We start from the raw sequence: 26099 nt of genomic DNA on the forward strand, positions 1-26099 counted from the left end.
TATAGTCATATGAAAAAAATGCTCTAAATCATTATTGATTACAGAAATGCATATTAAACAACTTTGAGAATTTTGACCGAAGAGTTAGAAAGCTGTTGCACCCCTTCACCCAGCAATACCACTATTAGATCTCTCTTTCCCAAGGTGATCAGGGAAAAAGGAAAAGAACCTGTATGTTCTAAAATATTTTTTGCAGCTCTCTTTGTGGGGATAAAGAACTGGAAATTGAGGGGATGCTCATTAATTGGAGAATGTCTAAACAAATTGTGGCATATGATTGTGATGCAGTACTGATGTGCTGTAAGAAATGATGACAGGGAGTCCTACAAACTCCTTTTATGACACAAATACGGTGTTGATATCTAAACCAGCAAGAGCTGAAACAGAGAAAGAAAATTATAGATCAATTTACTTAAGGAATATTGATGCAAAAAATTTGAACAAAATACTATCAAGGCGATTATAGCAATGTACCACAAGGATTATACACTATGACCAACTGGATTTATACTGGGAATGCTGAGTTGGTTTAATATTAGTAAAACTATCAATATAATTGACCATGTCAATAGCAAAACCAACAGAAATCATATGATTGTCTCAGTAGATACTGAAAAAGCTTTTGACAAAATACAGCACCCATTTCTATTAAAAACACTTGACAGCATAGGAATAAAGCGAGTGTTCCTTAAAATGATAAGCAGTATCTATCTAAAACCATCAGCAAGCATTATCTGTAATGGGGATAAGCTAGAAGCCTTCCCAGTAAGATCAGGGGTGGGGTGGAGCAAGGTGAAGCATTATCACCACTGTTATTCACTGCTGTACTAAATGTTAGCTATAACAGTAAGAGAAATAATGAGCTGGTTGATTTTAGTAAAACATGGAAAGACTTGCATGAAGTAATGAAGAGTGAAATGGGTAGAATGAAGAGAATATTGTATATCATAAAAGCAATATTGTTGTGAACAACTAAGTTAATACTGTGAACAGGTAAGTTATTCTTCAGATCAACTGCAAAGGACCTATGAAGGAAGATGTATCCACTTCCAGAGAAAGAACTGATAAACAGAAGTATGTGTGGTATGGTTTTACATACATACATACACACAAATACACACGTACATATGTGTGTGTATGAGAAATGGTGACCTTTTCTAATGGCATGGTGGGGAGAGAGGAAGGGAGATAGTTCATGACAAAATATAACAAAAAGAATTTTTTTAAAGAATGCATGAAAAACAAAAACTATTACAAACATGTATAGTCAATTGAAAGAAATTTTCTCATTAGTCATCTCCAAAAAACATTTGTCTTATTTTGCCTTCTGAGTTCTTCACCTCTCTTATCAGGAGGTGGATAACGTGTTTCTTCATTAGTCCTCTGCAATCCTGGTTGGTCATTATTATACTGATAAGAGTTTAGCACAATAGTTCTATCACATTTATATGCCTTAACTTGTTCATCCCTTCATAAATTTATGAGCACCCCCTCAGATTCCTCTTCTTTGCCACCTCAAAAAGGAGTATAAATATTTTTGTACATCCTTTGAGTTTGTTTTGTTTAGGACGAATCCTACCCTTAACTGACCATCCTATAATTCTTCCTTCCCACCACCCTTTTGCTCTTGTTTCCTTGTTTAGTGAACTTTATTTCTGTACCTAATTGTGTGTGTGTGTGTATTCTTCCTTCTTTTGACCAGTTCAAATGAGAGGAAAGTGTTAATGGCTTCTTGGAATCCCTCCTCTTTATATAGATAGCTGCTTATACATGCTTATTATGTGAGATACTTTTCCTTAAATGCTCCACCCTCCCAGGAAAAAAAAAGGTATTCTTTTTCCTAGTCATTTCTTAAGATCATCATCATCAAGACGTAATACAACTACTCTCAGGCCATATCTAATTGGACTACTTCTGTGGACCCTGATGATGATAGGAATTCAAGATGGACACATATATCATCTCCCTTTATTAAAATGTAAGCAGTTTACACCCTCTTTAGTCTTTTATCATTTTTCATTCATGTTTACCTTTTTATGTTTCTCTTAACTCCTGTGTTTGAGCTTCAAAGATTCAGGATTTTATCAGGATTGTTTGGAAGTCTTCTATTTCATTAAAAATCCATGTTTTCTTCTTAAGGATTATGCTCTGTTTTGCTGAGTAAGTTGTTTTTGGCTATAAACCCACATCCTTTGCATTCTGGAATATCATATTCCAAACTTTCCGTACCTCATAGTGTTCACTGCTAAATTATATGTGGTCTTGACTGTGACTCCTTAGTATTTGAATTCTTTCTTTCGGCTGTTTGTTGCATTTTTTCTTTGACCCAGAAGCTCTGGATTTTGACTCTGGCTATAATGTTTCTAGGAATTTTCATTTGAGAGTTTCTTTCAGGAGGTGACCAGTGGATCCAAGAGATCTGAACAGTTTCCTTGTAAGGTTCTTGAAATATGATACTTACGCTATTTTTGTTGTACTCCAATGATTCTTAAATTTTTCCTCCACTGTTTCCCAGATCAGTCATTTTTGCTATATATCATATATTTTCTTCTGCTTTAAAAAATATTTTGGTCATTTGACTTTGTTTTAATATTTCCTTTTTGTTTTGTAGAGGTCATATTTTCTGTTGTTCAATTCAAGTTTTCAGAGAGTTTGTTGCTGGAGTGAGGATTTGTTACCTCTTGTGCCAAGCTGTTAATTCTCTTTCCAAATCATTCTTCCATAGCCCCCATTTCTTTTCTAATTTTTTCCTCAAGTACTCTCATGTCACTTATAAAAAACTCTTTTTTTAAAAAAAATCATTATCTCTTCCAGGAATTCTGGTTGAGTTTATGCCCAAGTTGTGTTTTTCTCTGAGGCTTTGCTTGTAGATATTTTTGAATTATTCTTTTCTGGCTTTTTGTCTTGAGTATCCCTACCACCATAACAGCTTTATATGGTGGGATTTTTTCATTTGTTTGCTCGTTCCTCCGGCCACCTTCCTGACCTTGGACTTGAAGTTAGGGCCTAGACTATCTGAACTTCTGGAGGGAAGGTCTGGTCCTGTTACTATTTTCTTGGGGTACTAAGTGTTGTGTTAGTCTGATCTTACGGACAGCTCAGGTTAGGGTCCTGTGAGCTTTCAGTGATCTCAGAGTGGTTTGATCCAGGGCAAAGTCTGCTCACTCCCCTCCTGTTCTGACCTGGATTTTGCTCTGAGTAAGAATAGACTGCTGCTGGACTTAGCCATTATCAGCTGGCTGGGAAGCTCTGCTGGTTCAGAGCAACAGAACTACAGGCCTCTTTTTGGTCTGTAATTCCTACCTGGTTGTTCCTTTATAGGCTTTAGATGAGGCTAGAAGCTGGAACAAGTGATCCTGGGCAGGTCACTTAACCCTGTCTGCCTCAGTTTCCTCATCTGTAAAATGAGCTGGAGAAGAAAATGGCAGAACCACTGAAGCATCTTTGCTAGGAAAGCATCAAATGGATTCACAGAGTCGGACACAACTGAAATAAACTACTGAACAACAACAAAGAACCTGGAACTGAGACCCTGCTTTGATTCTGGGGTTTAAACCACACCCTTAGGGCCTACTTCTGAACTTGTTCCTCTCTCCATGTGCTGCTTGGGGGCTGCCACTGCTCCTTACCTCAGAATGCCTCCCTTGAGCACATATCCCCTCCTTCATCCACCCTGGATCTGTGACCTATACTTGGGTTCAGCAAAGCTTCCCAATGGCACCAGTTCCTGTTGTGGTACCCTTGTATGGATCTGGGTCCTCCTCTTGCCAAGGTACACAGCCTTTCCCTGACTCTTGGAGTTCTTCACTCTTGGCATCCTTCTGGCTAGACCCAGTCATCTCCATTGTTTATAGATCTCTGTTTTTCTCTTTATGCTCACCTGGGCTAGAAATGTGACTCACTAAGATTTTTTTCTTTAATTTCCACGTCATGATTTGGTGTGGTGCATTTTCTAGATCTGTTTCAAGAAGTTAGGGTGGAGAAGAGCTCACTGCATTCCTCTCTGTTACTCTGCTATCTTGGCTTCACCCTCCTCCTTAGTTCAAACATGAACATATAAAATATACGAAGAGCAAAGAAGAGAATTTATTTGAAACTATGAACTTGTTACACTGTTTTTTAGGTGTTTTATTGATATTCTTCTTGCATCTTTGTCATAGCCCACAAATGCCCCACTTCCCTCCCACTAAGAAGCCTCCTCTTATAACAGTTACGGTCAAATCAAATAAATCCATATATTGGCCAAGTTGAAAATGTTTGTCTCATTCTGTACTTGGTCATTACTCTTTCCTAAGAGGTGAGCGACATACTTCATCATCAGTCTTGTAAAGTCATGATTGATCACTGTGATGATTAGGGTTCTGTAGTCTTTCAGAATTATTCTCCTTTACATTATTGTGGTCATTTTGTAAATTGTTCTCCTGGTTCTTCATATTTTATTCTGTATCACCTAATTCATATCTTCTCATATGTCTTTGAATTCAGCAGATTTATAATTTCTTAGAGTTCAATAATATTTCATCACTTTCATATACCACTATTTGTTTAGCCAGTCTTCAATTGGTGGGTGGCTACTTTATTTCTAGTTCTTTGCTACAGCCAAAAGTACTGCTATATTTTTATACACATAGACCTCTTTCCTCTTTTATCTCTTTAAATATGTACCTCATTTGCTGGACACAAAGGAATTTTCTACCTTACAGGTCTTTTACATTTTAGGACTTTTGAGGTCTAATTTTAAATTGCTTCCCAGAATTGTTAGACCAACTCACAGCTTCATCAACAGTGTTTGGTATTCCTGTCTCCAATAATTGTCATTTTCATCCTTTGTCATCTTTTCTAATTTCATGGGTGTGAAGTGGAACCTCCAAGTTGTTTTTAATTTCTATTTCTCTTATTAATGATTGGGAACATTTTTTCATATAGTTGTTGATAGCATGTATTTTTTTCCCATTTGAAAACAACTTTTATGAGTTCTTTCTTCTTTCAGATTAGTATTAGAGACACTGAATAGGATTTTATTGTACTTTGAGAACAGTACTCAGGATTCAGGTCTGAGAAGTCAAGGACCTTTTTTTATTCATCTTTCTGTCTTTAATAGCACCTGGTACTGTGCCTTCCTAGGCATTCAGTGATTGTTTATTGAATCATTGCCAGGGTGGTATAAAAACATTAATTGTGACACTCTTACTTTAGCCTTCAAGCTAGATATTGGCCTAGCTAGCCACAGTATGGCTCACATCATACTTCCTAGTTTAACAGTGAGAGTATCATGTGGGATGGCATCTAAAACCTTCTGGAAATCTAGGTAGTAGAGGATGATATGTTTCTCTCTTACCTTACTTGTGTAACCTATGTCTCTTACAGAAGGAATTCAGAGTTGATCTAGTACAATTTAATCTTCACAGTCTCATGGATTTTTGTGTTATACCTTCAGATTTTTTAGATGATTTTTCAAATATATTATTGTCAAACCAAGTAACCCATATTTCCAGGGTGATACCCACTTCCTTTCTCAAAGCTGGGTACATTTCTCCTCTCAGTGTCATAGACTTCTCTGCTTCAGGATGATTAGGAATGATGGTTGAGTGCTCAGCAGTGAAATCTGACATTTTCTTGATACTTTGAATATACATGTGCTCAGACCTTTCAAATTTTAAACCCAGGTTGACCTCTCCCTGTTCCCCACAAGCTTTTGCTTTACAAAAGGCTTCTTCCAAATATCAACTGTGGGAACATGTTAAAATAATAAATTACACAAATTTTATTAATATATAACTTTTGAGGATCATATATATTGAGTAAAGGTAGGTTTGTTGATATATCTATTCATGTTGCTAAAGATAGAAATCTAAAAAATATTGCATTTTTCTTCATTTTTTTTCCTTTGTCACAGCTGAAAGTTAGTACAGTCAAATGATGGCATCTTTGATTTTCAGAAAAAAAAAGTGAAGACGAAATAAACTTGCATTTTTGGTTTTCTCCTCTTTGATGAGGGAAGCAAAACTTTCTTGTCCTGCCAAGATAACAGAAAAATTACTTTGTATTTCCTTTTTGGGGAATACTTTGTATTTACTTTTTGGTTAATATTTAGCAATGGGCTACTGTATTCAGTGGTTGATTGGCATATTAATTTATTTTTAATGAGCTTAGTATTGAATGTAAATCACAACAGAAATCACATTCCTATTCACATGTAAAGATGGTTGAAAGAGAATCATGATATGACATCATTTGATATGTTCTGTATCCCTCTGAACACAACAGACTGCTTCCCATCTTAAGGGCCCTGTAGGAGAGGGAACAGCCTTGTTTTGTTGCCTCTAGAGATAGAATAAAGACCAACAATGTCAGGAAACCAGGAAGAAAGATTTCAGCTGATGTTAAAAAGAATGCCCAATCAGTGCTGTCCAACTCCAGAATAAGGCTACTCCATGAAGTTATTGGTGTGAGATATTGTGGAAGATATTCACCTTTAGGAAAGGGGTTGAACTAGGCAACCTCAGAAGCTCCTTCCTTAGTTCTACAATCCTAGAATTCTCTAACATTCATGTTTCTTGTTGTTAGATCATCAGGTGATTCAGAGATAGTCTTCATCCATATTAGCTTTATCATATGTCCACATCATTTCCACATTTTATTCCAATATAGGTTCTGGACCATTCAACCTCAGTTGCTTTATTTATTTTTTTTTTTTTTGAAAAGTTGAACATATCTTTGCAAACTGATTTCTCTCCTCTTCCCCCCCCCCCAAAAAAAATAAACCTTTCACACAGGGAAAGAAAGAGCCTGAGTCTAATGGAAAAGGATAGCCCTGGGCTGCAAATTAAGAGACTTGCGTAGTTATTGGTCATGGCCCTGCTACTGACTTGCATTGTGACCTTGGTCAAATCACTTGACCTCTTTGGGCCTGAGTTTCTTCATCTATAAAAATGGAATTGGACTAAATGACTTCTAAGACCCTTTCTAGCCCTAAATCTGTGATCCTGTGTAAATTTCCTTCCCTCTTTTGTCCACTATTTTATCGTCTTTCAAATGACAGCAGCAGAGCAGGAACAGTCCTATTTGAAAGTGAGACTGCAGCCCTGTGTGGTGTTTTGTCATTAAATACACAGCACTTAGAGATTCCCAGGGTGCTTACTGTTTATGTCTCACTTTGGCATTCATTAGCTTATCTAATCTTCGTAACATCCCTGAGTAGATGATACAGGCAATAGTATCCCCATTTTACTTACATCCATAGGTGGTATAATGGATAGATGCCTTAGAGTCAGGATGACCAAGGTTCAAATCCTGTGTTGAACACATACTGACTGTGTGATCCTAGACAAGTCACTTAACCTGATTTGTATTAGTGAAAAGTTTCCACAGTGCAAGTTCCCAAGAGAGATGAAATCACAGTTTTGGGACATCCTACTCCAGCTGAGGTCTTATTGTGAGTATATGCTTCTTCCACCAGTAGTGATTATACCCTGTCCTGGCCTTCTCATCCTGTGGGATTCTTATGACTTCCTTTAAATCCTCCATTGAAGATTTCTGTTAATATTACATGGGATCTTGTGGGATTATATGGGATAAGTACTCATGCTGTTGCTTTATTCTGTTATCCTTCATTCTTGTTACCTGACTGATCCACATATCTTTTCTGGTAATACCCATTCTTGATATGTGGCTTAAGCTATGTTTCATGTGCACATCATTGTATCCTGCTTGTAGCTCCCATGAATCTTTCCACTGCCTTTTGTGTCACCTGCATTTTTGATTCTTCTGAGATTGGATTTATAGTCATATTGCATCACAGATAACCCATTTTACAAGTAATACCTGATATATTGTACTTTATGATGTGTAAACTACTTTATGTATGTCTGTATATATGTATTTTGAACGTACATAGTTCTTTTAGTTATAGTAAGCATTATCCCTGTTTTTAGAGAGGAGGCAACCAAGGCCCAGAACAGGAAAATTTCTTGCTTAATCTCACAAGAGCTAGTATTTGCCAAAGCTAGGGCTCAAACCCATGTGTTCATGGCACTAAGTCCAATGAAAGAGCATCTTGCTGCCTTACAGGCCGGTGTTCATCCTTCAGACGTCCTGGACATATTCCATTAAAAATTTCTCAGCTTGAGGTACTTTACTGCCTTATTCTTTTAACCTGTTGGCTATCTTCTTCATTAATCTCCTGATTAGCAAACCCAGTCTGGCTGTTTTTTCTTTTTAATATAGTAAGTGGCCCCCCCTGGGATGTAAACTCCAGGACCTGTCCCTGAGCTGCTAATGTTTGTTTTCTTTGCCCCTTGAGCCTGCCTCTGCTATAACATTCGCCGTCTGTGTTAAGTAATCCTTAAGGTACCACTTTTATTATGTCATAAAAAGTGCATGGCAAATATATTATAACTCATGGACTTTGTTTAGAAATGAACGGATAATTTATTGAGTGTGTTACATGAGCCTTACCCCCTTTCCCAGTGCAGCAGAGACTCAGGGCTCACTCAGGAGTGTCTACTGAGAGCGCCCCCAGCCCGTGACACATGGGGGATGGAGGCACGAGGTTGGCTAGAAATTACATCATAGTTTATGTACTCAATAAAAATTTAATTAAGTCATTACAGGAATTGCAGTCATCATTTAACCCTCTGATTTCTTCTGTTGAGTTTATTATTAAACATTCAGTAATACCAGTCACCAAATCTTGATGGCCTATAAAATATCTGCATGGATTTTAATAGCTGAATAAATGGGAAAATATGAGTAACTGACAGAAAAGGAACCTTTCCTTGTGGTTTTGCTCTGTGGACTTTTATAAAAAAGCAAAGCATTGTGAAAAGGGATAGCAGCTGAGGGGGAAAACAGCCCGACGCTGTCTGGTGGGGAGTGCTTGTCTGCTGTGTGCATTTGTATGTGTACAGGACTATACTCTGTGTATGACATAGAGAAGGAAGCATGTAGTTGTTCAGAAGAAGAGAGAATGAGAATCTTGCAGCAGCAGAGAAATGGGGAACTTGCCCACCAACAGAGAGACACAGACATACCAGGCTGGCATGGTAGATTCTTAGGGCTGGTTGGAAGGGCCTGGGTTATTTCAGTGACCAGCCCTTAGAAAGCCTCTATCTGCCTCACATTTGGCTGCAGATCATATGTCTGTAGTGATCAAACTGTCTGCCATTCCCTTCCCACAAGGTCCCATTTCATGATCTAATCCAACCTGGCTGACACTTTAGGAAAATCAGTTCCCAGGTGCAGCTAGAAGTGAAGGAGGAGGCTCTGTGGGTACAGAATGGCCAGTTAGCCAATTAGTCATGAGGGAAGGAAACACCATAACAAAAGTAGAGTTAGGCATGAAGAAGAAACATGAATAGGTGACATGAGATCAATCTGAGCTCTTAGGATTTTCTTATTAATGCCCAATTTTAACTGATAAACAACTCTTATTGTTACTTGTCCTATCCTGTCACCCAGAGAGCTCTGGGAGTTTCTCTCTGGTTGGTATGTTTTTTGTTTCCTAAGTGAATATCAACATTACCATATGTGTCCTGGGCACCTATCACATATAGGATTCTGTCCTCAACAGTGGAGTCAGGAAAGAAGAGGGTAGAGAGGAATGAGAGATGTGGTTCCTGCTCTCAGGGAGCTAACAGTCCGATAGATGAGATGATACATGTAGAGAGACAACTGTAACACTAGATAGAAGGACTCTGAAAGCTTACAGAGTGCCCTTGGAGCAACATAGAGGCTGCTTCTGTGTTGATAGGGGCTGGAGAGGAGGAAATAGATAGAATTGTTGTAAAGACAGAAATGGCAAGATTTGGTGACTGATTAGATGTGTGGAGTGAATGAGAACGAGTAGTCAGGTATGACACCAAAGTTATGAACCTGGGTGACCGGAAGTCCGTTACCCTCCAGAGTAACAGAAAGTTCAGAACAGGGGTGGGTTTTGTGGGAAAAGATTATATTGTCTTTTAGACCTGTTGGGTTTTAGGTGCCTGTAGAACATCCAGTTTGGTGCTATGCTCCTTCTACCAAATCACTGGGAACTTTTTAGTAGACAGTCTTTATCAGTTTCTTTTCTACTTGCCAGGTGACTCCTTGCTAGGCTTGGAGGATCGACACATAATCTATCATTGAACCTGTTAAATCCAGTGATTGAATTGAATGGTCAAAACCTGCCAAAAATTGTGCTCCACCTTTGAAAACTCAGGGTCACCTCTGATTTTTATGAGGAGCCATAGAAAAGACTAGGGCTGAATCTGTGGATATAATAGTGATCTGCATAGAGAGGGTAATTGAACCTATGGGAGCTGATAGAGAATGCAGGTCAGAGCTTTGGGATACACCCATAGTTATTAGCATGGCATTGATTAGAAATTATTGCTAGAGCAATGAGTTACGGAGAGAAACAGGAGAGAGCAGTGAAAACCCAGAGAAGAGAGGAGGTCAGCATTGTAAAATGCTGCAAAGAAGTCAAGAAGGATAAGGATTGAGAAGAGATTTCGATTTAGTAATTAGGGATCATGGGTGATTTTGGAGGGAGAGAACAATTTTAGTTTTGTGATCAAAACTGTGATCTGCTTCAGATTGAAGAGATTATGAAGAAAGTAAGAGGAAAGGAAGTGAAGGCACCACGGCTTTTTCAAGTTTTGCTGAGAAAGGGAAGAACAATATCGGATGATAGCTAATCAGGGATAATAAGCTCTCTAATAAGGATTTTTTAAAGATGGGAGAAATGTGGGCATGTTTGTAGGTAACAGAAAGAATCAGTAGATGGGAAGAGGTTGAATTTAGAGGTGGGGATGATAGGATAATATTCTAGCAAGGACAAGAGGGAATGAAATCAAGGATCCATGTAGAGGGGTGAGAAGGAATATGTTTTCATCAGAGACAAAGAATGAAATACATTGGGGAAGGGATGTCAGGGGATTGTAAGATAAATAGAGGTTGTGAGATAAGAAAGAATGGAGAAGTATTATACCCTATTAGTCTCAGTAAGTTGTTTTTGTTTGCTGTTTTCAGAGAATGTACTTTGATTATATTTGCCTACTGTGTTCAAACAAGTTTTATTTAAAAGTAATAGTAAAACTTGGTATCAGTAGTGCAGTACCATGCACTAGTAATAGTAACTAGTAAACCTGTAAGAAATGTTTTGTTGGTTTTAAGTGGCACTGTGTGAGGCTCTGTAAAGAAATATGATTCAAGACTTCTTCTTTAGAAGCTTACGGACAATTTAAAAACACATTATATGGAGTAACAGGGCAAAGCAATGTCTGATTTGTTGCATATGTGGCCAACTACTCTTTGGTGCTTAGAGAAAGAATACCTTTCTATGTATGGGCTTGGGACTTGAAGGGAGTCTTCCTGCAGAATGTGGGCTTGGATTTGGATCTTGAAAGCTGGATAGGTTTGGCTAGGCAGAGATGAAGGGAAGGTCATTCTCATTAAAGGGAACAACACAAGTAAAATCTTGGGGTAAATGCGATTTATTTGGAGGAGAGTGAGAAAACTTTTTTCTTGTATTCCCTGTGTATAGTCTTTCTTTCTCTGTCTTTATAAGTTGATGGTGTTCTTGGTGCTTTAAGGAGCCCTACGTTCTGATTCAGTTCCCTCAAATTCCCAACTTCTCAAGTACTTTAAAATTCTTTGGTATGGCTATTCCCTTTTTTTTTTTGGAGGGGGAGGGGAACAGTCATAGTTAAGTGACTTGCCCAGAGTCACACAGCTAGTAAGTGTCTGAGGCCAGATTTGAATTCAGGTCCTCCTGAATCCACAGCTGATGCTCTCTCCACTTGCACCACCTAGCTGTCCAGTATGGATGTTTCTTGAGAGAGCATCATGCAGTGGAAAGAGTACTAACCTTGAAACTGCAGGCTCTAAATTTAGATCCCAGCTCTGCCACTTAGTACAGAACAAGTCACTTGGATTTCAGGGAGCTAACAGTCTAATAGGTGAGATGATGCATGTAAGTGTTGACACTTAACTTTTATCCTCTGGGATATTGGGCTAGATAATCCCTAAGGCCCCTTCTGAAACTGCTCAGTAGTCTTCATATGTTACCAGTCTTTATGTGTTGCTCTTCTGCTGCCACATAGCTCTTGAAACCTTGCTGGGCTGGACCTTGGAGGATCAGCACCTGTTCCATCACTTAACCTGTGGTATTGAATGATGAGAACCTGAGAGAATTATGCTACTGGCATCACCTTTGAGAATCCAGACCTCCATTCTAGGGGAAGATCTTTAGGAGAGGCAGAACCTAAGGAGGCAGTTAGATTAGGCTTAATCTAACAAAGTGAAGAAGCTAAAAGCTGATTGGTAGAAAGTTTGATTTTGATTCAGAGAACTTCCATTGTACCACTTAGAGCCATTATGGCTAAAAGAAGACCATATACTTTGGGCCTTTTTCCTTTCATTTATACTTCTGTTTTTGCCATTTTGTCTTGACAGGTTAATTCCTACATCCTGAAGAAGAACATGATGATCATGACAAATAATTTCTATGCAGGAATCTTGGGATATGATGAGGTAAGAACATTAGCCAGATCATGAACATCTGATACTGGCCTACCTCCATAGTTACCTTTCCTGCCAGTGGCCATGGGTGGATGCTGCTGATTAGTACTCCAGCACTAATTGTTTGTGCTAATTTCATCATAACTTCTCAAGTAGGATTTTTATTTTTGTTTTGTTTTGTTTTGTTTTGGTGAGGCAATAGGGGTTAAGTGACTTGCCCAAGGTCACACAGCTAGTATGTGTCAAGTGTTTGGTCTGAGGCCGCGTTTGAACTCAGGTCCTCCTGACTTCAGGGCCGGTGCTCCACTGCGCCACCTAGCTGCCCCTGAAGTAGGATTTTTGAGAGGTTCCTTTAGACCCTGCCCTATGCTTGGTGCTAGGAATATAGAGCCCTTTGCTTCAAGGAGCTCCCATTCTGGTTTGAGAAGATAGGATTTGTAGAGTAAAATGATATCCTTAACAAAATGAGTCTATTTATGTTACCTAATCTCAGCTGAGGGACCCTCACTGGAATAAGGCAGTTCTACTCATCATTCAACTGAAACTGCTATCTCCAAAGTTACCAGTGATCTTTTAATTGCCAATTCTAGTGGTCTTTTCTTAATCCTCCTCCTCCTTGACTTCTCTGTAGCCTTTGATACTGTCAATCACCCTCTCCTCCTGGATACTCTCTTCTCTCTAGGTTTTCATAACACTGTTCTCTCCTGCTTCTCTTCCAACTGTCTGGCCACTCCTTAGTCTGCTTTACTGATTCCTAGGTCATGCCCACAAGGCTTTGTCCTGGACTGCCTTCTCTTCTCCCTCTATATTTACTTGGTGATCTCATCAGATTCCATAGATTCAATTATCATTTCTATGCAGATGATTCTTAGATCTGTTTATCCAGCTCTTAATCTCTCTGCTGATCTCCCATTGTGAAGCTCTAGCTGCCTATTAGACATACTGAATTGAATGTCTCATAAACATATTGAGCCCAATATATCTAAAACTGAACTCATTATCTTTCCCCCAAAACCCTCCCTTATTTCTGTCAAGGGCAGCAGCATCCTTCCCAGTCACCCAGGCTCACAACCTTAGTGCCATTCTTGACTTCACACACTTAATCCCCCTGTCAAGTCTTTTGCCAAGCCCTGTCGATTCTACCTTCACAACAGTTCTTGCATGTGTCCCTTCTCTTCTGACAGAGCTGCAACCTTGGTGCAACCCCTCATCACCTCATGCGTACCCTGGACTATTGCAATAGCCTTCTTGTTTATCTCCCAGCCTTAAGTCTCTCCCTGAACTAGAAAGTTCATCCTCCACTTAGCTGACCATGTATATCCCTCCTCAATAAACTCCAGTGCCTTTCTTATCTCCAGGATCAAATATAAGATCCTTTGACTTTTAACACTCTTCACAAACTAGTTCTTGCCTACCTTTCCAGTCTTCTGACACTTTATACTCTTCCACATTCTCTGTGCTCCACTAACACTGGCTCCCTTCTGTTCCTTGCACACAATGTTCCATGTCTCCTGCTACCAGGCCTTTTCACTGGTTGTCCTACGTGTCTGGAATTTTCCTCCTCCTCATCTCTGCCTTCTGATTTGTCTGCTTTCCTTTATGACTCAGCTCAAATTCTACCTTTTGCAAAAAGCCTTTCCCAGTCGTCTTCTACCCCCACACTCTATCCTTGTGCCTTCCCTCTAAGATTACCTCCACTTTATCCTATATATATCTTACATGTATATAGTTGTTTGCGTGTTGTCTCCCTCATTACAATGTGAGCTATTTGAGGGTAGGGACTGTTTTTGCTTTTCTTTGTATTCCTGTTGCTTAGTGCAGTGCTTGATACTTTGTAAGCACTTAATAATACTTGTTGACTTGAATTGATCCTCCCTAATTGATTCTCACTCAGCTCTCCTTAGTGGCTATTTCAAACTTTCTTTTTTCTTTTTAAGTCACACACACATCACCCCTACCTCATCCTCATAGCTGAGGACCTTGCCAAGTTCTTTTCTGAGCAAATAGAGGAGCATTTGTGCTGAACTCCCTCTTCTCTCCTCTGTATCTTACAACACCTTGACATCATTCCAGTCTCTGTAGGATGATCCTTCTCCTTGCTAAGGCAACCCCTCTATATCTACCCTTGATTCCATGCCCTCCTGTTTTCTCAAGCAGTTTGCCCTCACACTGTCCTCCCCCTCTGTCTTTTATGGTCACCCTCTCCCTATCTATTGGTTCCTTCCCTGCTGACTACAATCACTCCTGTGTCCCTCATCCTTATGAAACCATTTCAGAACCAACCATATCCTCATGCTTTCATCCTATAACTTCCTTTTTCCAACAGACTTTTACAAAATGCTGTCTACATCCCTTGTCTGTACTTACTCTCCTCTTACTTCTTAGTTCTTTGAAGTCTTCCTTCTGCTAATCTGAAACTGCTCTCTCAATAGTTAACTTTGTTCTCTAGTTGTCAGATCTGATGCCCTTTTAAAAATTCTGATCTTTCTCAACCTTTCTCTAGTATTTAAGACTGGATTTTTATAATTGTTATATCTATTGATCCCCTTCCTAACTGTCTGATCGCTCCTTTTCAGTTTACTGATTTATCATCCATATTATATCTCCCCCAACTTTAACTGTACCCTAATTCTCTGCCTCTTACCACAATCTGTCGCTTGCTGTCCTCCTCAGCTGCTAGTTATCGTCGAACTTATGACACTCCAACACTTAACATCTAACCCTAGTCCTGAGCTCTAGTCACACAATCCAAATTACCTACTAAACATCTCAAACTCATTATCCCATAGACATTACAAACTCTGCAGGCCCCAAGACTAAACTTATTATATATCTCCAAAAAAACTACCTCTCTTACAATATTGCCCCATTTATATTGAGGATACCACCACTTTTTCATTTTCCTAGGTTTGAAACTTCATAGTCATCCTCAGCTCCACATTCTCATTCACTCTGCATATCCAGTCAGTTGCCAAATCTTATTTCTACCTCCATACCATCTCTCGTATCTGTTCTCCCCACAACCCTGGTTTAGGCCTTATCTCTTACCTATACTATTGCTGCACCCTCCCAATTGGTCTTCCTCCTTCAAGCTTCTTCACTTTCTAATACATCCTCCAGATAGCTGCAAAGTCAGTTTCTTAAAGTGAATCAATCATATCACTCCTCAACTCAATAAACTCCACTGGCTTACTGTTACCTCTAGATTAAAAAACAAACTCCTCTGTTTGACATTTAAAACCTTTCCTAACCTGACCTCTTACTATCTTTCCAATCTTGTTTTATATTAATTTATTTCATTTATACTACAGTCCAGCTAAACTGGCCTTCTCACTGTTTCTCACTTACGCCACACTATTTCCTGTCTTAGTGCCTCTGCCCTGGTTATGCCTGGACCTCACTTCCTCTGCTCTTTAATTTCTTGGAATCCCTTGTTTCCTTCATAACTCAGCTTCACCTTCTAAATGAAGCTTTTCCTTCTCCCAAGATCATCATGTATATATTTATGTAGTGTTTCCTCTCACTAGACTACAAGCTTTTCAAGGGCAGTGAGTGTTTTACTTTTGTCTTTGTATTCTTATCCTAGTGCCTGGCACATAGTAAGTGCCTAATAAGTGCTTGTTGATTGATTGTGCCTGGTGGGTGACACAGTGGAAGTTGTTCTGGGGTCAGAAGGAGGACAGTTGCCCAAGAGTTTGGGCTATCAAGGAAGGCTTTTTGAAATAGATAGGACTTGAGCTGGCCCTGGAAATACAGGTAAAACTTAGATGAACAGATATGAGACGGTTAAATCCAGATGCCTGTGCCCTACTGCCTTGAGGGAGAAGGGAGTGGCAGAAGATGAGGAAGACGTAGTCCCCCCTTTTCAACTTTCAGTATTGCTATAGGAACAATCAGCTGAGGTAAATCAGGTCAGAATTTTTCAAGGGAAGAACTTGGGCTGGAGAGGTAAATTGGAAGATCATAGAAGATTGGAGTTGGAGGGACCCTTAGAGATCATTTAGTCTAAACCTTCGTGTTTCAGAAGAAGAGAATGAGATCCAGAGAGGGGAAGAGATGTGTCCTTCCCCCAGCTGGTCAGTGCAGAGCCGGGATTAGAACCCAGGTCTCCCATCTCCCTGTGCAGTGTGCTTTTTCCTTGGCCACATTACATCTAGCTTTGCTGTGAGAAACAGATGATACAATGTGCATGGAAATACTCTGTAAAGTAACAGATACTGGGCAGAGGTGGAAGGTAATTATTTTGACTTACCATTATGACTATTAAAAGGACCTTAGTCTCCCTTTCCCTTCACTACTAGACTTCAATGATTTCCAACCTGTGCCCACCATCCCCCTTCCTTCTTTTCTAAGACTGCCCCAATTTGTTATGTGACACTGCTCCCAGGCTTTTACTTCCTGATCTTCTTCCCTGTTCTGCCAGTTCTTGTACCCTCTGCCTCACACTATATGAATATTCGTGCCAGCCCCACTGCAGCCTATGCCCAGGGCATCTCAGGCTTATACACACAGGCGGTTTCATTAGCCAAGTGCTCAAAAAAACCACAACATGCCTGAGCTTGTCCCTGGGCCTCAGCCCTGCCTTTTGGAGGAAGCTGGCTTCTTCCTTAGCTCCCAGGCCAAGCTGTTGAATTGTGGGGGTGTTTATCAAGGGATGTTTGAGGTGAAACATTTTCAGCCAATCCATCAGCACCCATGAAGGGTATGTAGCTTGTGGCAGCAGGACTAGACTCCTTATGGATTGACAGATTGATGACTGTCGCCAACCTTTGTGAATATAAGTGTTTCTGAAGCCAACAGGATTCAGCATCTTTTCACAGCCACAGATCCTTGGGTCCATTTCATAGGATCATATATTTAGAAGTGAAAGGTACCCTAGAGGACATCTAGTCCAGCTCCTTCATTTTGGAGGTGAGGAAACTGAGTCTCAGAGGGGTTAGGCAACTTGTTGAGGATCTTATAGGTAGTGAGTGGCAACATTAGCATTTGAATCTAGGTCTTTTGATTGCAAATCCAAGGGTTCATTCCACTATACCATGATGCCTGCTAATATGACTCTGGAGTCACAGATAGAAAGCACTGAGCTGGGAAGAAAGAGTTCCTGGGTATCAAACCATATACCCTGATTAGCCCCTGGAGGAGCTCAAGGAGGGGAGCTGTGAGGTATACCCATGAATCAGGTTGTGTATCATCACCCATTGCAGCTCATGATGATGTTTCTGGGCTCTCCTTTCCTCTACATATGGAAGGACTAGACTAGGCTATACTGGCTAGCTCATACAGTGGGTTAAAAAAATTAGGGGTAATGAAACCACCAAAGCAATTTCTAGCTCCATAGGGACCAAAGAAAAAGTGAGCCTCCATAGAATGGTTCCTATCCCTTGTCTTGAAGATAATGGGCTACTGTTCAAAGGGAAGGCAGCAGGTAACCTGCAGAAAACTGTTGCCTGCACTTGTCAAAGAACATGGGTTCTGTTCTCACCTGCCATTTATTAGTAGTATGATCTTGAACAGGTCATTGCATTTCTTTGAGCCTCAGTTTCCTCATCTTTAAAATGGGGTTACCTCATTACTTTCCTCACAAGGCTTGTTGGGAAGATCAGATGAAATGTTTTATGTGAGTACTTTTCTAACCATAAAGCTGCATACAAATAGGAGTTTGTACCATGGTTACAGGTGGCTAAGCCAGAAAGCATAGACCAAGGCTATCTCTGTTACCAAACACACAACTCTGACCATATGTCCTCTCCATGATGGAAGAGCCTATATTACTTTGATGAGTGGGAGACACTGTAGGAAACACAGATGCAGAACCACTGCTACTCCTTTTCCACTTAATGTCCCATACGACGCTTTGCTGTCATGCCAGGGTCCTGGAGAAGGACTTCTGGGCTCCCGCCCTGTCTTGGCCACTGACTTACCTACATCCCATTCATGCAATCTGGGAGATAAAAAGGACCTCAGAGGCCATCCAGGCTCCACACCTGAACAAGAAACCCAACAAAGTGCTCTGCTAGCCTTTACTTGGAAGACCTCCCATGAAGGGAAACAGACTACCGCCGAAGACAGCCCATTCTACTTTTAAACAGGTCTAATAGTTAGGAGGTTTTTCCTTACTTCAAGTCAACTATAAATTCCATGTCTTGTTCCCAGTTCTGGCACACACACCCCTCTCCCCCACCCCCCAACTAAGAAGAGCAAGTTTATTCTCTCTTCCATATGAGAACTTTTCAAATACTTGAAGGTAGCTATCACATTCTCCCTCTTTTCTTTGTAGGCTAAACATGCCTAGGGCCTACAGCCAACCATCATGGCATGAGCTCTAGGGCTGTCATTATAGTTATTGCCTCCTCTAGATGCTCTCAGCTCATCAATGACCTTGAAAAAACGTGACCCCAAGAATTGATCGCAGTGCTCCACATGTGGTCTGACCAGGGCAGTGTGCATCCTTCTGTCCCTTTCTTAGTCCTCGGCACTGTATTATCTGGCAGTCTTAGATTACATTATCTTTTCCTTCTGTGGGCCTTAACTTCCTCCTCTGTAACTTTGGGGAAACTAGACTAGATGGTCTCTGAGGCTTTGTGACTGTGTCTCTATAGTAGTAGTTCTTAACCCCTGGGGAGCACAGATAGCCAAAGGGTTGGTAGATAGATTTCAGGGAATTTCCCAACTTGGATGAGGATAATATGTTGACAACTGTATTTCAATATAATTGATTTCCTTTGTAATCCTACATATTTTATTTTGTGTCTTTTTTTTTTTTTTGGTGAGACAATCGGTGTTAAGTGACTTGCCCATGGTCACATGGCTAGTAAGTGTCAAGTGTCTGAGGCCAGATTTGAACTCAGGTCCTCCTGACGCCAGGGCCGCTGCTGTATCCACTGCGCCACCTCACTGCCTCTATTTTGTGTCTTTAAAAATGATTCTGAGAAGGTTCCATAGAGTTCACAGTCATCTACAACACAAAACAAAAATTAAGAATTCTTACTTTAGAGCATGTTACCCTAGAGTCCCCAGCCACTAGCACTCCATGATGTAGTTTCATCTTATACCTTCCAATGATGTGGCCTGTGTGCCCTTCCTCCTATGACAGGAGGGGATAGCCTGACAGAGACATAACTACCCAATGTCTGAGGAAGGAGCCAGGCCACACAGTGTTCAGAGGGTACCCACTCAGAGAGCTCATTGGTTCAGCTTCTTTGAGTTCTTTTGGGCATTGTGCCCTAGGCCTGTAGATCTATGGCTCAGAGCACCTCCCTCTATGTGAACCCAACTCTCAACCCCATTGTGTTACAGGGCATCCTGTCAGATGATCATGGGCTGGCTGCTGCTCTTTGGAGGACTTTTTTTAATCAGAAATGTGAAGACCCCCGACAATTGGAGCTACTGGTAGAGTATGTTAGGAAGCAGGTAGGTGTTCCATCCCAGTACTAAGCATTATTTTGTTTCTTGTTTCAGGAAACTAAATTTTTTCTTGTAAATTCTATCTACCCACTAATATTAGGTGAAAATTCAGCAGATGTTATGCTGTGTTCAGAATTTAGAAGTCCCTCTGGAAATTGCTACCCTCTCACAGTCCTGTAGCTGCCACTGCTATCCTCTGAGTTGCAAAGTGTCTATCTGAATCTTTGGCTTCCTTTCTGTGTTCCTTGTATCTCTCAGATTTCTACTTCCACTTTTTCCTAGATCTCTCCTTTACAGTTATTTACTTTCCTTTGTATCATTATTTGTGCTATTTTTCATCCTAATTAATTTATAGATTTCCTGGACAACAGGACTTGAGTTATAACTATCTTGTATCCTCGATGCCTAGCATAGGACCTTGCACATAGTAGGCACTTGTAATCATGGATCAATTCTCCTGGCACTGATTATTTCCCTGAGTCCATGGATGCTATGTTACCTGAGAACAGGGCAGCATCTTTTGCAGTGACAAAATACCATAGCTCCCTGGCTGACTGGCTGGTCAGGCATGAAGGGATTTGAGGAGGCCAGATCAGTCATCAGTAAGAATTGATTGAGGGCGTGTTGTTTGCCCACATCAGTGCTTCAAGAGGAGAAGACAGCAGCTTCTACCCTTAAAGAACTTATCATCGTGTTTAGGAGATGTGATTAACATGAAACCATCATTCATTCATTTATTCATTCAACAGATGTTTCTTAAGCATGTACTGGATTCTGAGCCCTATGCTGTGCTCAGTGTTCCAAGAGATAAAGACTTTAGGTAAGACTCAGTACTGGCTCTCAGGAAGCACACAGTCTAGTGAGGAAGATGACATAAATACAAGATAACTATGGTAGACAATATTATATGATAAATAAGTTAGAAATACAGGATAAAATGCTGTATAAGTTCTGAAGGGAAAGATCTTTTTGGACCATGGGGTCAAGTAAAGCTTCACTGAGATGACGTTTGAATTGAACTTTAAAGAACTGGACAAGGAGTCAACAGACTTCAATGGGGAGGATGGACATTACAGGAATGAGGAACAGGATGAACGAAGCCATGGGAAACCAAAGGGCATGTTTATTAGACAAAGGGCAGTCCTGTTTGTTGGAACATACAGTAGAATCAAGGTAGGAGTGGAAAGAAAGGATGGAGTCAGATTGTGAAGAGCCTTAAGTGCCAAGCAAAGGAAGGAAAAGCAGCATCTGAGTGATAAATCATGGATTTAGGTTTTAAGGCAGGGGTTCTTAACCTGAACTTAAAAAAAATTTTTTAATAAGTAGTTTCCTTTGCAATCATATGTTTTTTATTTTATTCATTTAAAAACATTCTGAGAAGGGATCCATAGTCTTCACCACACTGCCAAAGGAGTCCAGGACACAAAAAAAGGTTATGAACTCTCCTCTCAGGGCTGTAGGAGTTCAGAACAGGGAGAGATCACCGGAGTAGACAGAAAGGGCTTTGAGACTTGAACTGAGTCCTGATGAATGGGTGGGATTGAGACACAGTGGTATAGAGGGCAGAAGGACATTGCAGGCATAGGGAGCAGATTCAGTCCAGTGGAAGTCTTTAAATGCCAAGGCAAGGGAAGTATGAGGCAGTCACATAGCCTTTATATTTGCTCTTGTTGAGAAAGGTGACATGGTTTCCACTGGCATAGTTTAGGAACACATACCGCCCAGTGATCTTTTTAGTTTTTCTTATGTATTTCTCCATGGGCAACGTGTGGCCACAAAGACCACTGACCCCTAGTTAACTGCTAACAAGGCAGTTGCTTTTGGGGAAACCCTGGCCTATACCTGTTTGTGGCAGTAATCCCATCAGGCAACAGTTGAATCTCCTTTATTGGTCTTTAATTTCATACCTTAGAGCCCACTGGAAAGTTTAAATTTCTTTAAAACTGAAAATTTCTCTTCCATTTAAAATTGTTTTCAGTTAACAAGCATTTATTTTCTCTCCCTCCTCCCTGTCACTCCTTATACCAGCACATCCACGCCCTTAGGAAACCATAATTCCTGAGCTCACAGCTCTGGCCCAGGACAGGTTTGGGAACCAACCTCAGGAAGAGAGCTGGCTTAGGTAGAGTCAGGATTGATTATTTGAATCTGATAGGGTGTCCTGATAGTTATGGTCTTGTGATCCCAAAGTTTCCAGAAATCTTGTGGTGACAAGACTGAATCTCCCCCATCAAATATACATAGCAAATGTACATAGCATAGTACAGAAAGTATCATCCTTATTTAGTGATGAAGAAATTGAAATACAGAAGGAGGTGACCTTCCCATGGTTTCTTAGTTTTTCAGCTGCAAGAGCCCAAACCTAAGAACCAACTGGGTGGGTTGATTCATGAACTTGCCAGCTGCCTCTGGTCTCTCAGATAGTTCCTGGATTCAAGATGGCCAGTAAGTCAGGTCTCTGGCTCTCTGGTGGCTTAATGTTGAAAATACTCATTTGCTTTTCTCAGGCCTGACCAGGCTGACTGCACTCACACTGAATCTACCTCAGTAGCCAAAAGGAAAAAGTTCCATTATCATTCCCTAAGAGGACAATGGGGCCAAAGAATAGGCTTAGTTTCAGAGTAAGAAAAGCTATAAACTGAGGTGCTGTTGGACCCAGGCCAAAGCAGCTTTGGAGGCCAGGCCACTTCTTGATCCTACTCAAGGGTTTTATCATCTCCTGGACTCATCTTCTGAGAGAAACGTTAGCTAGTAAAGCATCCTTTGCCCTCTTGGCCAGCACAGAGGCAGTTAATGGAAAGAGCCCTGAACAAAGGGCCTGACCAAGAGACCTAGGTTCTGGACTTAGTTTTGCTGTGTACTCATTCTGAGATCCAGGCATGATCTTTCCCTTGCCAGGCCGCTCTCTCCTCAGCTATAAAATGAAGGAGCTAGGCTAGATCAGGAATTCTTAACCTGGTGTCCATGAACTTGTATTTTTATATTTTGATAAGTGTACTCTAACTATGCGGACAAAGGGCCATATAGTCAAAATTAATTTTTTTCCAGTAGCATTGCATGACTGTGAGAGTTGCAGAATTGATGCTTTCAAATTGTGGTACTGCATAAGACTTTTGAGAGTCCCTTGGACAGCAAGGATATCAAATCAGTCAATACTTAAATAAATTAATTCAGGTTATTCACTGAAAGGTCAAATACTGAAGCTGAAGCATTTTGGCCACATCATGAGAAGATAGGACTTATTGGAAAAGACCCTGATGTTGGGAAAGATTGAAGGCAGAAGGAAAAGGGGTCACAGACTGAACGACTGAACAATAACAGTTATGTGAACTTAAATAAAATTGATTTCCTTTGTAAGCCTATATATTTTATTTTACGCCTTTAGAAACATTATTCTGGAATGTTTATCAGTTGGGGAATGGCTGAACAAGTTGTGGTATATGATTGTGATGGAATACTATTGTGCTATAAGAAATAATGAACAGGATGCTTTCAGAAAAACCTGGAAATTGAGCTCCTAATGGGTTTTGTAGAAGGAAGAGACTTTAGAAATCATTGATTCTAACCCCTCCATTTTACAGATGAGTGACTGCAGCCCAGAGAGGGGAAAAGGCTTGCCTAGGGCCACACAAATAGGAAATGGCAGAGTTGCTGTTTTGAATTGAATTGAAATTAGACTGTGTTGTGATTCCACTATTAATATTTTACTAGAGCATCATGGTAAAAGTATTTCTTTAAAGAAATAAGAAGTTTGTTTTATTTTAAAAAATCAGTTTAATTAATTTAAAATTTTAAAAAAGAAAAACCTGGAGAGATTTACATAACTGATGCAAAGTGAAGTGAGAAGACCCAGGAGAACACTGGTACCTATAGTGGTCAACTGTTAATGACTCAGCTGTTCTCAGTAATACAAAGATCCAAGACAATTGTGAAGGACCTGTGACGAAAAATGCTATCCACCTCCAGAGAAATAACTGATGGAATCTGAATGCAGATCGAAGCATACTGTTTGTTTGTTTTTTCCTTTCCTTATTTTTCTTGGAGTTTGTTTCCTTTCACAACATGATTAATATGGAAATATGTTTTGCCTGACTGCACATGTATAAACTGTATCGAATTGCATGCCTTCTCCATGGGGGGATGGGAGGAGAGAATTTGGAACTCAAAATTGTTTAAAAAAAAAAAAAGGAGGGGTAAAAAATGTTTTTATATGTGATTGGAAAACACACACTCTCTCTCTCTCTCTCTCTCTCTCTCTCTCTCTCTCTCTTCCTCTCTTCTTGGCAACTGTTAGGAATTATGTCCTTCAAGCTTAAGTTGGCCCCTTTGCAGCTTCCACCCCTTGGTCCTACATTTGCCCTTTGGGACCAAACAGAACAAGTCTGATGCCTTTTCCCCATAATAGCCTATTATCTTCTCTTTGCTCCAGAAAGCAGACGTCGAGGAGATTGGGGAGGGGGGGGAGTCTTACAGGGCTGTAAACTTCAGTCCAATATAAGGAAAAGCTTCCTAACAAATATAGTGGGAAGCCTCAGGAAATGTGTTCTCCATCAGGATAGCCATCATCAGAGGTCTTAAAGCGTGGATAACCAGCAGTAAGGTGTACCATAGAGAATTCCTGTATGGGCTAGGGGGGTGGTCTTGATAGCCTTTGAGGTCCTGGTCTCTTCCAGCTCTCCTCCTGGGATTCTGTGGAAGCTTGAAGCAGAATGAGTCCACAATGCTGCCATATCGAGAAATTGCTAGGGTATATGGACCTGCAAAGGGGTGGGGTCCTCTGATTTCTGGAAGGTGCACAGGAGTATGTCCCCTAAGGTTTCCATATTTCCTAGAATAGCCTCAGGGACTTCTGCCCCTAGGAGCTTCTGTGGTAAAATGAACATTGGATTCTTTAGGTATCTCAGTTTGGGGGGGGGGGGGGTTTGGAGGGGATCTGGAAAGATAGGTTGGTTAAATATCTCCCTGAACTCTTATTTAATAAAAAAAAGATAGCTGAACCATCCTGTCTCTTATCCCAACTAATGTCTTTGGCATTCATTTCTCTATCCCTTGCTTGCAGATGCAGTACCTGGATTCCATGAATGGGGAAGAACTTCTCTTAACTGGGGAGGTGACTTGGCGCCCTCTCGTGGAGAAAAATCCCCAAAGCATTCTTAAACCCAACTTGCCAACATACAATGATGAAGGCCTTTGAGGGGTGGTCCCTCCAAGCTATGGAGCAGCTGCCTTTGAGGAGAAGCTAGGAACAAGGTACCTGCTGCCCCTGGGCCCAGCAGGAAGAGGCCGGATTAACCATTGAACAACATCTGTAAAACACCTGGCCCCTGTTTGTATTGATTCCCCTTTTAATGTGCCCTGAAGTTGGCCTGGGGGGTACTGGGTGGGGCCACTATGCAGCAGGGTAGTGGGAGACATGCAGGCTGTCCCAAAGAACTCACTGGGGAAGAGCTTTCCCCTCCAAGAAATTCTGCAGGGACACCCCCCCCCCCCAGCTATGTGTGTATGCTTTCCCCAGGGCCCTTGGGGAGGAGGTGATAGAAGGCACCCCCAGTCCTAGGCCTTCTCTACCCCTGGAACTCTTTGCAATGCTACTGAGAGCAGATGGATTGGGATGCATCTATTCCTCCACATGAAGCAGAGCGTTTGAGTTGAGAATTAAAAGAAATAGAGAATTATCTCTGCCACGGTTTTTCTTTATTTTGGAGATGTTGCTGAAAGTCATTTGAGGTGGAGTTAGCATAAGCTGTGGGCCCCCCCTCAGAGAAAGTGGTTGGCAAGGACCATCTCCCAGGAATCCTCATTCATTGACCCTCAAAGCAGATCCTCTTTCTGGAGATGCTCTAGTCATTCTGAGGACAGCCAAGCCCCAGAGGCTACTCATCTCCCAGTTCCCTCAAGGACCTCAGCTTGCACCAAGGAGAGCATGCCCTCCTCTCTCTGAGTCCACCTTGATGTACCAGATGGAAAACATGATCTCATCTTTTCTTTCTGTTCCCCTTCTTTAGGAGGATTTGGCTAGGGGAGGAGGGATTCCTCCTCCCTTCAGTAGTGTGATGGGGCCTGAGGTCCAGGGCTCAGTTATGCACCAGTCTCTTCTTTATATTCCTGAACTGGCTTGTCCTTCTGCCAAAATTCAGAGTGACCCCAATCACCAGGCTTTGGGGACCTGACCCGTCCCTTTCTGGATGCAGCCA

General features: G+C 40.9%; 1 protein-coding gene across 2 annotated transcripts in view; it reads left to right on the forward strand.

Annotated features, from left to right (window-relative positions):
• LOC114046698 (ubiquinol-cytochrome-c reductase complex assembly factor 1) overlaps positions 1 to 25580 on the forward strand; it is a 118114-nt gene extending 92534 nt beyond the window's left edge. For both annotated transcript variants that reach the window (XM_027867125.1, XM_027867126.1), the window contains exons 8-10: positions 12436 to 12513; positions 19798 to 19911; positions 24965 to 25580. In XM_027867125.1, the coding sequence (XP_027722926.1) occupies positions 12436 to 12513; positions 19798 to 19911; positions 24965 to 25099 (327 nt within the window). In that variant the 3' untranslated portion in view covers positions 25100 to 25580. The remainder of the gene's footprint in view (positions 1 to 12435; positions 12514 to 19797; positions 19912 to 24964) is intronic.
• The last annotated feature ends 519 nt before the right edge of the window (positions 25581 to 26099 follow it).

The sequence above is a fragment of the Vombatus ursinus genome, unplaced genomic scaffold (genome assembly GCF_900497805.2).
Source record: "Vombatus ursinus unplaced genomic scaffold, bare-nosed wombat genome assembly UNPS02014785.1, whole genome shotgun sequence".
NCBI lineage: Eukaryota > Metazoa > Chordata > Mammalia > Diprotodontia > Vombatidae > Vombatus > Vombatus ursinus.